The 19,828-nt window shown below is 35.6% G+C and overlaps 1 protein-coding gene across 1 annotated transcript in view; it reads right to left on the minus strand.

Annotated features, from left to right (window-relative positions):
• The window catches only part of LOC111148420 (ankyrin repeat domain 31), a 151,073-nt gene that overhangs the window by 92,938 nt on the left and 38,307 nt on the right, over positions 1-19,828 (minus strand). Inside the window, 4 exon segments of the mRNA XM_022504946.1 lie at positions 7,459-7,614; positions 12,883-12,992; positions 15,354-15,622; positions 18,013-18,567. Coding sequence (XP_022360654.1) covers positions 7,459-7,614; positions 12,883-12,992; positions 15,354-15,622; positions 18,013-18,567 — 1,090 coding nt within the window.

Below are 19,828 nucleotides of genomic sequence, written 5' to 3' on the forward strand. Positions count from 1 at the left end.
GTAGGGCTTGATCTCAGGACCCTGAGATCATGACCTGAGCTGAAACCAAGAATTGGATGCTTAACTGTCTGAGCCACCCAGGCATCCCTAATTACAGCAATTCTAATACCAACTGTTTTAAGAAAACCAGTCACACAGAAAAGTATCCTTTATCCTTGTTAGCAAGAGACAAAGGTATAAGTTATATTTATTAAATTCCAATAAATCACAGGATTAATGAAAGAAAGCCTAAATGCTACATTTTAAAAGTATATTTCACTAACTCCTTCCAGAACCTTCTCCATAAACCGGGGTTCTTTAACTCAGTACTAACATTTTGGGGTGGATAATTCTTTGTGGTTCTGAGCATTTTATTAGATGCCAATAACACCCCATCCCCATTCCAGTTGTAACAACTAAAATTGATTCCAGTAATTGCCAAATGTCTCCTGAAAGGTGGTATCACTCCAATTAAGACCCACTGTCATAAAATGTTATGGAAGCAGTTTCTCCTATATTATTAATTAGAGAGCTTTGAGGAAGAAATGAAGAGTATCAAAAATGGTAAATATATAGTTAATACAAGTTTTTTGTCCCCTATAAATTTCCTTAAAATGCATGTGACTATTTAAATTGAATATTATACACTATATTTTGGTGTTATTAATGTATACAGATTTGCTATATATCTATATATATACACACACAAAAGGGAGACGTGTTCAATGTTTTTACATTTTATAGAAATATTAACATACTAACTCTAAAAAGACTGAAACATCAAAGACATATATTGCAATCACCAGAGTAACTACTTCAAAATAATGCAAGGACAAAGCGGGGGGAATGTGCACAAGAAACAATTAGTAAAATTGTAGTCCTCAATCCAATCTTTTATATGAAATGAAAATTGATTAATCACCCCAATTAAAAGGCAGAGATTGTCAGAATGGATAAAGAAGCTGTCTTTAAGAAATATGCTGTCTGTAAGAAATAAATTTTATTTATTTATTAAAGATTTTATTTATCTATTTGAGAAAGAGTAAGAGAGAGAAAGCACGAGAGAGGGAAGGGTCAGAGGGAGAAGCAGACTCCCCGCTGAGCAGGAAGCCTGATGCGGGACTCCATCCCTGGACTCTGGGATCATGACCTGAACCAAAGGCCTAAGCCACTGAGACACCCAGGCATCCAAGAAACAAATTTTAAATAAAAAGACATAGATGGGACACCTGGGTGGCTCAGTGGCTTAGGCCTCTGCCTTCAGCTCATGTCATGATCTCAGGGTCCGGGGGTCAAGCCCTGCATCAGGCTCTCTGCTCAGCGGGAAGCCTGCTGCCCCCCGCCCCCCGCCTGCCTCTTTGCCTACTTGTGATCTCTGTCAGGTAAATAAATAAATAAATATCTTAAAAAAAAAAAGACATAGGTTGAAAATAAAAGGATGGAAAAAGACATAGCAAACAGACGAGAAACATAAGAAGGCTAGGATGCTTATATTGATATCATATAAAGTAGCTTCAAGGCAAAGTATATTACCAGAGATAAAGAGAGGTATTTTATAATAATTAAAAGGTCGATTATCAGAAGACATGAGAGTTACAACCTAATAACAAAATTTCAAAATACAAGCAAAAACAGAATTAAAGGGAGAAACCAACAATCCACAATCACAGTTGTTAATATTTCTACACTCTTCTCATAAAATGATAGCTTGACTAGACAAAAAAATCCATAAATACAGACATGATCTGAATATTACCATCTTCATCTAAATGACATTTATAGAACATTAGATACAATTGAAGAATAAACATTCAAGTATACAAGGGATATTAAGCAAGAAAGACCACATACTAGGCAACAGGCCACTCTCAATAAATGTAAGTGGATCAAATTCACAGAAAGTATATTCCTTTAACCAAAGGAATGAAGTTAGAAATCAATACCAGAAACATGCCCAGACAATCCTCAAATATTTGAAAATTTAACAACTTCTAATATAATCTTGGGGTCAAACAAATAATCATACAAAAATTAAAAGTATTTCAAAGTGAGTGATAATGAAAATATAACATATTAAAATCTGTTGGATTTAGCAAAAGCAGTATTTAGAGGGAAATTTAAAGCTTTAAATGACCATAGCAGGGAAAAATGTACAAAAATCTATGGCCTCATTTTTAACCTTAAGAAGCTAGATAAAGAAAAAAATTAACCCAAAATAAGCAGAGGTCAAAAGAAGCAGAAATTAATAGCATTTAATACAGATGAGAGAAAAATTTAAAGCCAGATGTTAGTTCTTTGAAAAAAAAAAAAAAAAAAAGCAATAAAGTTGATAATCTTCTACCTTAACTACTTTAGGAAGGAAAGAAAAAAAAAGAGAAAGGAAAGAAGGAAGAGAGGAAATGAACAATATCAGGAAAGATAAATATCCCTAAAGATCTATAGATATTAAAACAATAATAGGGAAATATTATAAATAACTTTATGACAATAAATTCTATAACTTAGATAAAAAGGACAAATTCCTTAAGAAAGTACCACTTAACTAACTGAGCCACTCAGGTGACCCTAAAAAAGTACAGCTTACCAAAACTGACACAAGATGAAACAAAAAATAATTACAGAGAAAGAATTATATGCTCTCATAGTTTCACTCTAAGTTCTGTCAAACATTTAAGAAAAAACTTCCAGTTTTAAGCAAACTCTTCCAGAAACTAGAAGAGAATATTTCTTAACTCATTTTATGAAGTCTACATAACGTTGATACCAATACCAAAATCATTACAACAAAATTATGAACCAATATTACCTATGAATATAGGTTACAAAAATATCCTTAACAAAATATTAGCAAATCCTGATCCTGAACCAGACAAAAGCATTACAACAACAAAAAATTACAGGCTAGTATGACTCATGATCATACATGCAAAAATCCTTAACAAAATAGTAGCATAATGTATCTAACAATATATAAGAGCATGATTTATTATGACCCAGGATCCATTCCTGATAAAAAATACTCAAGAAATTAGGAATGGATTCCTCAATATAAAGAGCAGCTATAAAACCTACAGCTAACCTCATGATTAATGGTGAAATACTGAAGAGGCAAAACTACCAGAAATAGTGAAAAATATCAGAGAAATATCAGAACAATAGTGGCTTCTAGAGAGTGGGGATGGGGAATGACTGGGAAGAGGCCTGAGGGAAATTTGTGGAATGTTGGTAATATTCTATCATGATAGAGGTTTGGGTTACACAGGTGAATATATTTGTTAAAATTCATCAAACAGCACATTTAAGATCTGTATTTTACAGTATGAAAATTTTACTTTTCAAAAAGAAAAAAAGACTATTGAACTCTAGCTAGTTAAGAGATATTAATGTTGAGGTGTTCTGTAGTAAAATGCACCAACTTTCTTTGAAGTGCATCAACATAAAGATGGACTGATGGACAGAGAGAGATTTAAAGATGGATAGGAATGAAATAAGAAATATTTATTAGTCTCTGCTCCCTGATTCCAGGCACAAAGCTCCTAAACTCTAATAAACAGGGGTGCTAGGACAGTCTTCTGTTCTAGTATTTGGTATCTCACCCAAGCTCCTCATACAGAACCCCCAAGACCTTTGCAGTTTCATAAGTGATAGAAGTATATGACACAGAGGTCCTAAATTCCTTGCTATTCCCTAGGTTAGAGAAGTATCTTTTGTCTTAATGAGGCAACTTCTGTAGGGCTCCTGGATGGGGGCTGGTCCTAAGAAAGACTAAGTCATGGTAAGAAACTTTTAAGTTTCAGTTCCACATCCCCTTCTCCCCTGCCCTGCCTTCATGATGAAGCCTTCATAAAAATCCCCAAACTCTGGGGTTCAGAGAACTTTTCCAGGTTGGTCAACACATCTACATGCTGGGAAGGTAACATATTCCAATTCCCAAGGAATAGAAGCTCCTGTGCTCAGGACCCTACCAGGCCTGATTCTGTATCTTCATCTGGGCATTCTTCTGTATCCTTTGTCATATCCTTTATTATATAATAAACTTATATGGTAAACGTGTTTCCCTAAGTTCTGTTAACTATTTTAGGAAAAGATCAAATTTGAGGAAAGGATCATGGGAACCTCCAGTTTGTAGCCAAGTTGAACAAAAATTGTGGGTAATCCAGGGACCTACTACTTGTGACTGGCATCTGAAGTGGGGGTGGCTGACTGATCCCTTAACCTGTGTGTTCTGTACTAATTTGGGTTAGTGTCAGAAATGAACTAAATTGCAGGACACCCAGGTGGTGTTGGAGAATTGCTTGATGTGTCAAAAATCCCATACATCTGGTATCAGAAGTGTTATGAATGTAAGTAGAGGAGAAATACATGAGTATTTTTCCTTGATAGTAAGTACGCAATAAAAATAAGTACATAGAATCTAGGTATGAGGTTTCTGGAAGCTTAATGTGGAATTCTTTTAACTTTTCAGTACGTTTGAAATTTTCCATAATGTTACAAGAAATTTCAAATGAATTGAACTTCACATGTGAACTTTTGAAACATAACCACTTAAGGACTACCTGTTTTATTTTTTTATTCATTTGAGAGAGAGAGAGAGAGCGAGCGCGCAAGCAGTGGGGAGCATCAGAGGGAGAAGCAGACTCTCCGCTTAGCTGGGAGCCTGATGTAGGGCTTGATCCCAGGGCCCGGAGATATGACCCGAGCTGAAGGCAGACATCCAACCATCTGAGACACCCAGGAACCCCAGGAACTACCTATTTTTAAAAACAGAATATAAAAAATATCTCCCTCTAATAGTATTTGATAAAAAGTGTGAATTCATTTAGGTTTCAGGACCTGCAGAAATTTATCAATGTGTATACTGGTTAACCTGATTATCTGCCACAAGTCTAGCATGAAAAATGAAATATAAGAAATCCAAAAGTTATTAACTTTGGAATGTAGATGATGAATTTCTTCCTAGGAAACTTCCTTTCCTTATTTAGGCTTTGCTTAAGCTAAAATAAAAATTAGTTTCCTAAAATGGACAAAAACAGGGGCGCCTGGGTGGCTCAGTTGTTAAGCGTCTGTCTGCCTTCTGCTCAGGTCATGATCCCAGGGTCCTGGGATCCAGCCCAGTGTCAGGCTCCCTGCTCTGCAGGAGGCCTGCTTCTCCCTCTCCCGCTCCCCCTGCTTGTGTTCCCTCTTTCACTGTGTCTCTCTCAGTAAAATAAATAAAATTTTAAAAAGAACAATTTTTTTCTTTTTGAAAATTTAACCATCTTAAAGGAAATCTCTCTAAAGCTTTGTAAGATAATAAATTTCCCAGAAAGAAAAAATAACAAATTTTAAATAAAGATCATAATATTTCTTATAGGCGCTAACATAGCAACTGTTAACACCCACAGAGGTGTAAGTGCATGTTTTTCTGTGTTATACAGTCCTCAACAATGTCGCCTCTCATTTTTATGTTTTTATCTATCTCTTGCCTTGCTATTAAGCTTCTTGCTATTATCAATATCCTGGACTGTGCCAACCTTTCCTTTCAGTTCTAATGTGCGACAGACTTAGGAGTCAGATAGAATTCTTTGTAAAATAATGCTCAAGGCATTGGTTTGAGAGGGTTTTAGCAAAGAAGCTTTATGAGATCTGTTTTTGGGTATTCAGTTTCTTCAGCCTACTTTCTGGTTTCACCCTTGTTTTTGATAGGTAAAGAACGATTGCATTGTTTTGTTTTGTTTTTTTTAATCAAAGACAAAGATATCATAAAATGTAAATGAGGACTTACAATGCAAATGTTACCTATGACAAGACCTTCGGTCTGTTATTATAACATCTTATTAATTTCTCAAAAGGCACTTATCCTTTCTTGGACTGTATCACAGAATACAGCCAAACTTTTCTAGTATACATATCTTTCTGTTTTTACAATATCTGGCACATAAGGGGCATACTATAAAAGCTGACTACAGTGAACTGGTATATTATATGAAGGTCATATATCTCTTACCAGTAGTTCCTGAACTTCACTGAGAATACAAATCACCTGAGGAAATATGTTAAAATGCAGATTTCAAGGTTTCAACCTATAGATTTCCAAGATTTTATTTATTTATTTGACAGAGAGCATTAACCTACAGATTTTAATTGTGAGACTGTGTGTATGTATGTGTGTGTGTGCATGTGTGTGTTTTGGAGGGTGAAATAAACATTTTAAACAAATTGCATTTTAAACAAACATTGCAGGTGACTCTGATGAAAATGGTTGTAGTCAAGTCTTTAAAAACAGTACCCTCTGCAATTTTATAAGATGGAATAGCCAGATATAAAGATCAGAGCTAAGATGCCAAGTGAGAAGGAAAAGTAGAGAACAAGAGAGTTCAAAAAGCCAGGAAAGTATATTAAGGATAAAGAATTCATTAAGATCACAGAAGTATCTGGGGCAGTGAGGAGAATGTGCACAATAAATGACTGAAGACAAGCAGAGAAGAGACACCAAGGATGTTAACAGTGGCACAAAAAAGGGCTAATGAAAAGAAATATGTTATGAGATTCTTGAGAAGTCCATAAAGTAAAGTTAGAGCTACTACTGAACTTAAGGAGCAGATAGAGACAAATAGCAAGTACCACACATTTTGTAAGGAAGCAAGTGCTTTGGCTAGTAAGTGACGGAGGTAGTTCACTTGGGTATGGGATTTAGAGTAACAGCCTGTTAAAACCCTGATTATCATATAAATCCAGGCTTTGCTAAAGTAAGTATAATCACCTGTTTGTCCATGGACTATGCTGTTCATCCCTGTGCATCATAAGACTTTTCATACTGCTTCATAAACTGAAAAAGTCTAGAAACACTAGTAAAATTATGGATACATAAAGGCACTACCCAGAGTAGCCTAGTGTTGCTAAGTGCCTTGTACTTAGGTGTCCTTAAGGAATCTTTCTTGTCCAGGAGAACATCAGTTTTTCTCCATAAAAAAGACAATACCAGAGATCAGCCTTGCAGAAAGAAATGTTCTGAGCTCCCTGTCCCACCCCTTCTACCTTGTACTCTGTTCTCTCCATATCCCTGGCCATTGGTCCTGCTGTACATCTACCATGTTATCTTGGTTTCCCCCATAGCTCACCATACCATCAGCTTCTTTCAGCTTTTGAGCTCACTTCTCTTCCATTGAAAGTTGAGTCTCATAGTAACAATGCCCATGCAATGCCAGCAAGTCAGCCACAGGAACAGCATCCTTCTGTGGAAGGTCACTGCACCTGGCCCACCTGGTAGGCCTTAGGCAGGCATAATCTTTGAAGGTGAAATACAATGTCCTTCTCCCTCCCTCCCCATCTTACCACTTTCCTGGGAGAAGATGGTGATGAACTACCTAAGCAGAAAAATCACCTGGAAGCTTTCTGTTTGAGACTTGCCTTACACCCACATTGTCATACTTTCATAGGAGTGACTAAGCAGAAACTACAAACCACTCTCAAGATAATTGTGTGGTAACCCCAACTTACCAGCATAACTTGGCTGATTAATACTTCCTCCTTTCATTATATAATGACGAACAAGATCAATGTCATTATGCAGAGCAGCCTGATACAGTAAGTTCTCTCCAAAGATGTTTCTACGGTTAATGCTAGATAGAGATATTTCATTCCTCTTCATTTTTTCTGAAAGGAGGGGATAAACAAAAGAGAACAAAAAGTAATAATCCCTATTTGAAAACTAGGAAGAATACAGGTAATAGAGTGAATCCAGTCAACATTCTGGAATTGTATTATAAAAGAGTATTTCATCCATAAACCCAACTATAATGTTATCTACATGCAAAAAGATAAAAGGAAAAATGTCATTAGTTTGAAAATACTTGCAGTATATTATAAATCATGTAAGCAGTTTATGTTTATTGAAACCCCATGAAAGTGCATACGTGAGAAGACTAACAGATTACTTTCTTAAAAGTTCTGGTGAAAACGATTATTTAAATCTAGAATTAGATTGTCATTAAACCCAACAAGATACCATAGTGCTAAAATGTGATACACCACCATGAGGAAAAAATCTCAGACATACACAAGGAAGATACTGAAATTAAACACAATGAGGCCAGTAAAGGAATGTTAAATTTCTTTCTTTGCTACAAATAGTTGTTCCAAAATTAAATAAAGAAATATGATCTTGATCTGTACAATAGTTTTATTTCCTAAGCCAGGTAATAGACAATTAAAATAGATTCCCAGGTTATGCATATCAGGTATTATTTCTTCACTGTCTCTCCTAAAATACTGATACTCAAAATCCTGTCAGTTTTAATGGATACTAGTTCATTTGGTTTTCCTGAATTTCAGAATAACTCTGATGATAGCTTTTATAATTTTGATCTAGCTAATCTGCCCCATCCTAAAATCTCACAAAAGTAACTGAGTATAGCAGCACATTTTTTAAAAAAGATTTTTATTTATTTATTTAACAGAGAGACAGAGATCACAAGTAGGTGGAGAGGCAGGCAGAGAGAGAGGAGGAAGCAGGCTCCCCACTGAGCAGAGAGCCTGATGAGGGGCTCAATCTCAGGACCCTGGGATCATGACCTGAGCTGAAAGCAGAGGCTTTAAACCACTGAGCCACCCAGGCATCCCAGCAGCACATTTTTTAATGGATCACAATTTATCTGCTTTGTCTTTATTAGATTCCCTCCATTCAGTTCCACTGAAAAATAAACCAACTTCTGAACATTTGAGCCTGTCTTGTCCCACTCAAAACTACAATGCATTCTGCTCCTACCAGATAAACTGTATTTACCAAAAAAGTAGTCTTTACTTCAAGATCTGTTTTCGCCAGTTGTACTTGCTAGTTATGTAATTTATTAGAAATAACAAATTAAGGGGGCGCCTGGGTGGCTCAGTGGGTTAAAGCCTCTGCCTTCGGCTCGGGTCATGATCCCAGGGTCCTGGGATCAAGCCCCGCATCGGGCTCTCTGCTTGGCAGGAAGCCTGCCTCCTCCTCCTCTCTCTCTCTCTCTGCCTACTTGTGATCTCTGTCTGTCAAATAAATAAATAAGATCTTTAAAAAAAAAATAACAAATTAAGAATACAAAATTTTTCAATGAAAACTAAGATGGAGAAGACATTCACTTCCAATCACAACTTAAGAATTGCCATGACTTGCCCTTCCATTGCAAACAACTAAAAAAACTAGACAAAATATATTGATTAAAAAAAAAAAAACCTATATTAAGACACTGGAAAACAGGCAATTCAGATCTATGACTCCTTCCAGAGAAGGGAAACAACAGACTGAGCTGTCTGGAGGCACTTTCCAGAATATAGCACAAGCATAGCAAGGTGAAGCTTCTGAGCTGAGGAAATAGAAATTTAAGTTTCAGGAGGCTAGGGTGATTAGATTTTGCACAGTAGGGTACCAGAGATGAGGGAAGAGAGAACAGGTACCAGAAATCTACAAAAGGGACTCCTTTATCACTTTCTAAATACTACAGTGCTCATACGCAGGTTGAGGCTTCATGAGGCTGGGTAAGAACAACTACCCAAGAACTATAAAATAACAAGCCTGAGATATCACACCAGCTGGGAAACATGTACATTCCTGACAGCCAGAGGAGAGTGACCTTGGTAACAACCAGAGCATTAGTAGAGACCCTTAACAGGTCATGTCTTAGTAGAAGGGGCTAAACTAGCTGTAAAGCCTACACCAAACCTACCTAATAAGGTTTTTTAAAAAGTTTTGAAAGGATCAATCTGATCTTCAAGTAACTTGGGCAAAAACAAAATACAGTATTTTTAGAATATATAGAGACATTCAATAACATTTTGTTGCATATGGTTATCTAATTATTCTCCTCCACAAAAAGCCTTGTGCCTTTGTCAAAACTCAAGGATTTATTTCGGAACTCAGTACATTACATTACATTGACCTGTTTCCCTATCTTGATGGAAATGTCATGCTATTTTGATTACTATAGCCATAACATTTTTTTGTTTTGTTTTGAGAGAGAAAGAGAATGTGCACATGTGAGTGGGGAAAGGGAGAAGGGTCAGGGGTAGAGGGAGAGAGAGAATCCCAAGCAGGCTCTACATCAAACACAGCCATCTCACAACCCTGAGATCATGCATGACCTGAATTGAAATCAAGAGCCAGATGCATAACCAACTGAGCCACCCAGGAATGTCCAGAATAAATCCCTTAAGTAGAATTGCCAATTCAAGAATTGTGACTTAAAAGTCTGAAGAATGTAAATAAACTGCCTGGTGAAAAGACTGAACAGGGGCACTTGGGTGGCTTAGTCAGTTAAGTGTCTCAGTCTTAGTTTCAACTCAGGTCATGATCTCAGGGTCCGGAGATTGAGCTCTACATCAGGCTTCATGCTCAGTGCAGAGTCTGCTTGTCCCTCTCCTTCTGGTCTTCCCCCTATTTTCTCTATGTTGAATAAATAAATAAAATCTTAAAAAAAAGAGACTGAATAAACTTACAGTATTACCAAGAAAATAAGAGAATGCTTGCTTTTTCCATATTCTTGTCACTAGGAATTCTCAAATGTTTAAACATTTGACATTCTCTTAGTGAAAACTGTACTTCCTAATTTACATTTTTTAAATCATAAAGGAGATGCTAATCCTTTCAATTATTTTTAAAAAGATTTTATTTATTTATTTATTTGAGAGAGAGAGAGAGTGTGTGCATGCAAGCAGGGGGAGGGGCAGAGGGAGAAGGAAAGAGAGGCAGAGAATCTCAAGCAGACTCGGAGGTGAGCAAGGAGCCTGATACAGGGCTGGATCTCACCACCCTGAGATCATGACCTCAGGCAAAACCAAGAGTCAGATGCTTAACTGACTGAGCCAACTAGGTGCCCTAGTTATTTATATATATGTATATTTTTTTCCCTGTGAAATGCTTGTTCGTGTTTCCTATTTTTCTTTATCTTTATTGTTTTCTAAGAGCTCTCTGCATGTTAATGCAATTAACCCCTTCTATTGTTATTAATATTTCTTCTGTGTTCAATCTTTGATTTTCTTTAGGGTATTTTCCATACAATCTTTTTAAAAATATGTGTAGTCAATTTTATCATTCTTTTCTCTCCTGGCTTCTGGGTTTGTCATTCTTTAAGAAGGTTTTTCCTCCTCAGAGATTACAAAAATAATTCATTTATGTTTTCTTCTAGAATTTTTTTTCAGTTAGTCTTTGGCCAAAATGGAATTAAATTTAGTATATGGAATGTTATAGATATCCATCCAAATTTGTTTATGTTTTTACTATTTACTGCTTGGTCTTTTTTTTTGCTACCAATTTGAGATGCCATCTTTATTATATACCTTCCCCAAAATTCACACTGTATCAGGCTTCTACATTTAAACTCAATTCTGTTTCATAAATTTATTTGTCTATTCCTGTGCCTGTACCCAATTATTTTAGTCTATATGGCTTTCTCATTGCTTTCATATTATGTACAGCAGGTTCTTGTCTCTCCAGTCTCCCTGTGCTTTTATTTTTCAGAATTTTCTAGGCTAGTCTTTCATGCTTAGTATCATTTTATAACATTCTCATAATTAATCTCCAGCTTTATAAAGCAAAACAAGACAAAACAATTAGCAAATAAACAAAAATCTGTTTTTGATTGAGCTCTCACACATTTATAGAGTAATTTTGGAGAAATAAATTTCTTACATGAATACTTATGGTCAAGAGTAAGATTCTTCTATTTATTCAAGTCTCTCTTTTTTTTTTAAGTCCCTGTGTGGAATTTTCGACTCTTTTCTTATGGGCAAGGCACATTTTTTATTAGGTGTAGAGCAGGTATTTTCTCTTCATTATAGTTATTATAAATGGGACTTTCTCCTATATTTTTCTAACTGGGTAATACTTACACGTATGAAAGGTACTTATGTCTTGTTTCAGTTCACTGAATTTTAAAAATATTTTATCTGGAAAAAATTCAGACTTACAAAAAAGTTATAAAAAGAGAACAAAAGATTCACCCATTATTAGTATTCTGCTATCTGTTTATATCATTCTATCTCCCTTTTTATATAAATATATGCATGCACACAGACATATATATAAATAATTTACACACACCATGCCCCTTTACTCACTAATACTTAAGTGTGTATTTTCCAAAAACAAGGACATTCTCTTAAATAACCAAATTTTTGTTAAATTTAGGAAATTTAACAATGGTATCTTATTATTTAACCTACAGCGCATATTTTAATTTTGCCAATTGTACCCTTATTATATCTTTTTTTTTTAAGATTTTATTTATTTATTTGACACACAGAGATCACAAGTAGGCGGAAGGGCGGGCAGAGAGAGAGAGAGAGGAGGAAGCAGGCTCCCCGCTGAGCAGAGAGCTCAATGCAGGGCTTGATCCCAGGACCCTGAGATCATGACCTGAGCTGAAGGCAGAGGCTTTAACCCACTGAGTCACCCAGGCGCCCCCCTCCTTATTATATCTTAACCAGTCTTTCTACAGTCTTATGGTTTCTCATAGTTTCTTAGGTTATTCTTTGGGGTTTTATAGGAACAGAGAAATAACACCAAAGAATAACAGTAATTTTGCCTTATCTTTTCCTCTATTCCTCTTAGTATGATTTCTCAAAGCCTTATGCTACGTTGGTCACACCACAAATAGATCACATATCTAAATTTGAAAAGGGTTCTGTAACTCTTTTCTCCAAACAGAAGTATAGAAAAAATACCAGCTAATAAGCCAGAAGTTCATGACCAAGTCCTAGTTATGAGCTGTGAAATGAGCTGTGCAATGCTGGGAAAAATCTTCAACCTCTATGAACTTCCTCATCAGTAAAATGAGAAAGTCGAGATAGATAATCTCTAAGTCCTTTTCAGTACCAGAATTCATAGAATTCAGAATTCTATGTCTGTAAGTTACTTAATTACAAAAAATTATGAAATCAAATATGCCTCACCACTTTTTCCAGCAAGTTTTTTGTTTCTCTGCATCTGTTCTCCACTTTTGAGTCTGGTTGAATGCATATTCTTCCCTTTACCTTTAATCATTAAAGCAGGATCCTGCATTCTTGAAAAATAAATGTGTTTTTAAAATTACTATCATGTTCTCTACAACCATCCACAGAGAATCATATTAAATTTTTACTGAGTTTTTATTTTTTTTTATTTTTTTTTTAAAGATTTTATTTATTTATTTGTCAGAGAGAGAGAGAGGGAGAGAGAGCAAGCACAGGCAGACAGAATGGCAGGCAGAGGCAGAGGGAGAAGCAGGCTCCCTGATGAGCAAGGAGCCCGATGTGGGACTCGATCCCAGGACGCTGGGATCATGACCTGAGCCAAAGGCAGCTGCTTAACCAACTGAGCCACCCAGGTGTCCCTTTACTGAGTTTTTAAAGCTGAAAGGTATTTTACTGAGTTGCTATCAAAGAGCATGGCACTTTAAAATATGGAGATGACTCCTGAGTAAACTGCAGGTAATTCTGTGACAAGCATGCCGATTTTGGTGGTTTCTAGCCTTTTCTTTGTGCCACCTGTGGGTTTCTTTCCTTTAGGAGCAGTCACCTACAAGTATTCTGAGTCTCTTGCTCCTCATTCTCTAGACTGCCATGCCGCTATCTATTCACCTTCTAGGCTCTTTCAAGAAAACAGGACTTGCCTTGTGGGATTACACTGATCAAAAACTGCAAAATATTGGGATAAAAACAGACACATAGCTGAATGGAATACTGTAGAGTCAGGAAATAAACCTATGTATAGATGGCTAATTAACTTTCAATAAAGGAACCAAAAATATACAATGAGGAAAGGACAATCTTTTTAATAAATGATGTTTGGGAAACTGGATAGCCACATGTAAAACAATGAGATTGGGCCTCAATCTTACATCATACACAAAAATCAATTCAAAATGAGTTAAAGACTTCATTGTAAGACCTGAAATCATAAAACTCATAGAAACAAAACACAGGGGGTAGGCACCTTGATGTTGGTCTGGACAACCATTTTTTGGATTTGGCGCCAGAAGCAAAGGCAACAAAAGCAAGAATGAAAAACTAGGGCTAATCAAACTAAAAAGTTTTTGCATGGAAAAGGACACCATCAACAAAATTAAAAGGCAGCCTACTGAATGGGAGAAAATATTTGCAAATCATATACCTGATAAGGGGTTAATATTCAAAATATATAAGGAACTCATACAACTCAATAGCAAATTAAGCAAACAATCCAATTCAAAAATGGAAGAGGAACTAAAATGACATTTTCTCAAAGAAGACAATCAAATGGCCAACAGGTACATGAAAAGGTGTTCAACATCACTAATCAGCAGGAAAATGCAAATAAAAACCACAGTAAGGTATCACCTCATACATGTTATAATGGCTATCATTAAAAAGACAGAAAAGAACAAGTGTTGCTGAGGATGTGAAGAAAAAAGAACCCCTGTGCATTGTAAACTGGTGAGGACACTATGGAAAACAGGATAAAAGATCCTCACAAAATCAAAAATAGAACCATCATATGACACAGCATTTCTACTTCTGAATATTTAGCCAAAGGAAATAAAATTACTATTTTGAAAAGATATCTGCACCTGTGCCCACTGCAGCTTTATTTATGATAGCCAAGACATGGAAACAACTTAAGTATCCATTGATGGATAAATGGATAAAGAAAAGTGGTGTACACATACACACACACACACACACACACACACACACACACACATACACACGGATAAAGAAAAGTGGTGTACACACACACACATACACACACAATGGATTATTATTCAGCCATAGAAAAGGAAATCCTGCTATTTGTGACAATGTGAAAGGATCTAAAGGGAATTATGCTAAGTGAAATAAGTCAGACAGAGAAAGACAAATACTATATGATCTTATATGTGGCATCTCAAACAAAACAACCTAAACTCATAGATACAGAGAACAGATTGATGGTGTCCAGAAGCAGAGAGGTGGGGAGTGAGTGAAATGAGTGAAAGTGATTAAAAAGTACAAACTTCCATTTATAAGATAAATAAGTCCTGGGGATAGAACATACATAGTAGTACTGTACTGCATAGTTGGAAGTCATGGAGGGAGTAAATCTTAGAAATTCTCATGACAAGAAAAGAAAATTCTGTAACTGTGTGATGATGGATGCTAATTAAACTTAATTTAAAAAAGAAAGAATGGAAATTAGAATTAGGTTGAAATCCAACAAATCTCTCTTAACTCTGTCTTCTTTAAAAAAAAAAAGAAGAGTCTTCTGGGTTAAAAAAAAATAACTGTACAGTAAATAAGGCAACAACACTGAAAAACAAAGCTCTTCACTTAGGGGTAACTGTGCATTGACTCTAGTGTCCCAAGCATAGAATTATCTATAAGGTCTGTAGCATATCTAAAGAGAAAGATATAATTTGGGAGTATACCTGAAATTCTTAGTTGAAGAGATATTACTTATTTGATCCTCACTGATAAGAATCTTTGGTACAATCTTTTCTGGAGTCTCATACAAGTCATCTGTGTGCTTTGCATCTCTGCCTGCTTTCAGTCTGGACGATCTCCTTAACACACATGGAGTATCCTGGCCAGATTTATTTTTCACTGAATTTGAATTTCCTTTATTATGTAGTGGATCACATGAGGTGACATTTTGATGAACCAAAGTTTGCAGCCCAAAGTTTGGATCTTCTAGAGTCTGTAATAAGATGCAAATACACAAAAAACTGTAACAGTGCAAAAAATTTAAAATGAGAAGAAATTAGATTTTATCTTGTCCTTTGATTATAAAAAAATGCCTCTTATAATATGAAAGTGCAAAAATTCACAGACCACATAATGAAAATTTAATAATATAATAAAAGCTAAAGCGGATTTAAAAGTCTAAGATAAGAAGAGCATAAGTAAAAATTATTCCTATCAATATTCATCCTTAAATTCAAGGGCAAAACTAAGGTTACTCTGGATGCTTTAACTTCATAGGAAACAGGCAGCAAAAAATGACATATAAAAAGAGTAGAAATGTCATACTAGACCAGAGCAATGTTCTACTCAGCCCAGTGGTTGTTGTTTTACAGTAGGAAGTTTGTATTTTGTGGGACAAAACTGTATATAACCTCCATTATATTGATTTTAAAAGGTTACCAGTAAATCACGAATGACTCTAACTTTCCCTTAAGAATCCATTATAGGGGCGCCTGGGTGGCTCAGTGGGTTAAAGCCTCTGCCTTCGGCTCAGGTCATGATCCCAGAGTCCTGGGATCGAGCCCCACATCGGGCTCTCTGCTCCGCGGAAAGCCTCCTTCCCCTCTCTCTGTCTGCCTCTGCCTACTTGTGATCTCTGTCAAATAAATAAATAAAAAATCTTAAAAAAAAAAAAAAAAAAGACTCTCTCCCTCTGCCCCTTCCCTTCTCTCTCTTTCAAAGAAATAAATAAATCTTTAAAAAAAAAAAAAAAGAATCCATTATAGATTTAACTTTCATGAAGATACATGTGTTTTTACACATATCATGTAAACCTTTCTAGAGCTTATTTATATATACAGCTTGCAAAGCTTTTTAGTGTACCAAATTCCATATTTTTATTATGGTTGAATAAAAGGGTATTTAATTTGTTCTCAATCTCTTTTTTACTTTTAAAAGGGTTTCTTTTTTTGAACACTTGCTAAATTCATGCTCACTCTGTTAATACCCATCAATTATAATCTCCTACATTTTACTTATATTACCTCTTTTCAGATTAGGATACTGGAATGTTTAATTTAATCTTCATGCCCTATCCCCATGATCAGTTTTTTTTTTTTTCTGGATTTTTAAAAAGTTTTATTTTGTCTGTTTTGAGATGTTTTCTATGAGAATTGCATGCAGTATTATGCCAGGTATGTATTTTACAACATGAGCTTAGTAACGTGTTATTCAAATTGTCCCAAGAATGTTCATAAAAGTAGTCTGGTAAGAGCCAAAAGAAAAAAAAGAGAAGAGATAAAAAATTAAAATGACTATCATTAGTGAATTAGTTAAATAAATTATATTTATATAATATACGTACACCCACACACAAAATATCCACATAGTGGAATAGTATTCATCAAGTAAAAAGATTTTAGTATGCTACATTCACTGACACAGATAACCAAGATGTATAATCAAATTTTAAAAAGCTGCAAAATGTCAACTATACTTTCATAAAAAATATTTTAAAAAGTCGCAAAGTATTATGTATAATATGGTCTCACTTATACAGAATAAACTTACATAGAATATGCATAGAAAAACTTAGAGACAGATAAACCAAACTGTTAATAGTGATTAACTGTGAAATATGGAATTGTGGGGGGACATTTTCAAAAATTGTATTATTATGTATATTTCTGTAATGTTTGATTTTTTTTAAATAATGAGGGTGTATTACTATTATAGTCAGGAAAAAAAATAAGATTCCTTTAAAAAGGAAAAAAAATTGTCAACATAAAAAAGAGACTTGGCTAGTGGTAGCCCACTGCAGGGTCTCCAGGCATAATACTGCAGGAATTCTAAACCTCAGGAACTCTGCGACCCGACAGTAGCCTCAGATGTAGATTGCAAAGTTCTGCCGAAGCCAGGCATAACTCTTCCTTCTCCTGGAAGCCCAACCGCATATACTCTATCCTCAACTAGAAATTAATGTGGGGTATCTCATCTCTACTTTACACTAGGTAGGCATAGCAATTCTCTGAGCTAACAGGAAAAAAATCTGGTAGATAATTATTTCCTTCCTATATACAAGCAATCTAATGATAAGTCTCAGGTCTTTGATGAGAAACTTAACTACTTCAACATTTAAATCCCTTGAAAACTCTACCCTGGACTCTCTAGAGAGATCAGCTTCAAACTGAAAAAGCATCTTTTGGGTGTTGAAATTTGGGTAGAAGATCTGAATTTAAGATAAAGTATATGGGCAATGAAGACTTGGTAAAGTCACTATAAAAGGCAAAATCAGAGACTCACAGTTGCACTTACATGCTGCAGTGAAAGATGCTTGTCCTGCAGCTCCCCTGACTTGGAATCTTGTTCAAAGGGTGGAGCAGAACAAAGAGACTCAAAATTCACCTCTGTTATTTGTGTACAATCTTCACTGGTCTGAGACATCTTGGGCTCCATTCCTGAATACTCATTTCCAGCACTGAGACTGCTGCCTCCCTCTTTTCTGTGACATATGGGTCCCACGTTGCCTTCTGATAATGTGTTTATGGCTGCTAACAACTCAGCTGGCAATGCATCATCCTTTGTATTTTCTAGGAAATCTTTGTAACATGTCAAGGATACTGATATGGAACTTGGAGAGTTGCTCAATGGGTTGTCCAACTCTTTAGGTTCAAAATCACTCATTGTTTCAAACAGTCTTTCTTCCTGAGCCATTTCTGGTGATGTGAGTAACCTTTCTAAGGCAGACACAAAAGTTTTAAGAGAACTTTCTTCATCCTTGGTTTCTTCAGAATTCATGGTCAATGTGGCTTCCTTTCCAGACTTAGAAAACTTACTTGGTGCTGCTAAGATCTCTGGCTCTACTAACAGCTTCTCCTTTACAACCACCACATCAGATACTTCAGCAGTAGTACCAGACAGAAAGCTAATTTCAGGAGCATCTCTGTCTGTGCTTAGTTCCTGCATATTCCAAATAGAAATTCCATCATTACAGCATATGTTAAAAATTAAAATTAAAACTTCATAGTTTTCTAGTTTATCATCTTGGTAAATTACCACTAAAGAGTTTTATCAATTTTCTTCCCCTTCCATAAAAAAAAAAAAATACTCTTCACTAATTTCCTGCACCAAATTACTAATGACTCTGAATACATGGCTAAACATTCACAGTGGACCAAGAGCAAAATTGGCTGGGTCATAATTATAGATACCAATTATCTATTCAACTAAGTTTAAATTATTTGTGCAAAGAGAAGAGGCAGAGATGACACGAATAGTTAAATTAGTAGCTAATCTCAAAACTTCATTGCAGGTAATGACTGCAAAATTCTCCCTTGCCTAAAATCACTCTTGGGGTGCCTGGGTGGCTCAGTTAAGCATCTGACACTTGATCTCAGGGTCATAAGTTGAAGCCCCATGCTGGACTCCACACTGGGTGCACAGCGAAAGGAAGGAAGGAAAGAAGGAAGGAAGGAAGGAAGGAAGGAAGGAAGGAAAGAAATTTAAAAATCACTACTGAATTTTATAAAAATCATTAATCAAGAATAAAATTGGTATTGTTTCACCTTCTTTTTGTTCCCCGTCTCTGTATCACTATGTAACTGTGAAGTAAAAAGGCCAAAGGAAAGAAGATCAGAGGGGGAAAAGAAGAAAAATAAAGACACAACTCTATGTAAATACTACAAGCCTTAGCTATAAATCAATGGTCCTGCATTACAGTTAATTTAAACAGGTAACACAAAACTTACATTTATAAATGACTATTACTTTTCAAAGACATCATCTTAATAGGTAACATATACCTCTTCTTCTAATTTTCTCAATGCTCAAAATATTATTAGACTTTCTTTTCTGAAATTGCTTTAAAAAACCATTTATAAGCCATTCAAAAGAGTCTTAATACTTTGAAGACATTGGACATTTTTTTTTTTTACCATTAAAAACTGTTAATGTGCTGGGCACCTGGGTGGTTCAGGTTGTTAAGTGTCCAACTCTTGGTTTTCAGCTCAGGTTCTGATCTCATGGGTCATGAGATCAAGCCCTGCATTGGGTCTGTGCTCAGTGGAGCCTGCTTGGATACTCTCTCCCTCTGCCTTTTCTCCTATTTGTTCGTACACGTGCATGCTCTTTCCAATAAATAAATAAAATCTTTAAAAAAAAAAAAAACCTGTTAATTTGCTTGACCTTAGATAATAGAGTGGGTTTCAATAACTTTTGGCTA

The sequence above is a fragment of the Enhydra lutris genome, unplaced genomic scaffold (assembly GCF_002288905.1).
Source record: "Enhydra lutris kenyoni isolate GAN:26980312 unplaced genomic scaffold, ASM228890v2 scaffoldscaffold19, whole genome shotgun sequence".
NCBI lineage: Eukaryota > Metazoa > Chordata > Mammalia > Carnivora > Mustelidae > Enhydra > Enhydra lutris.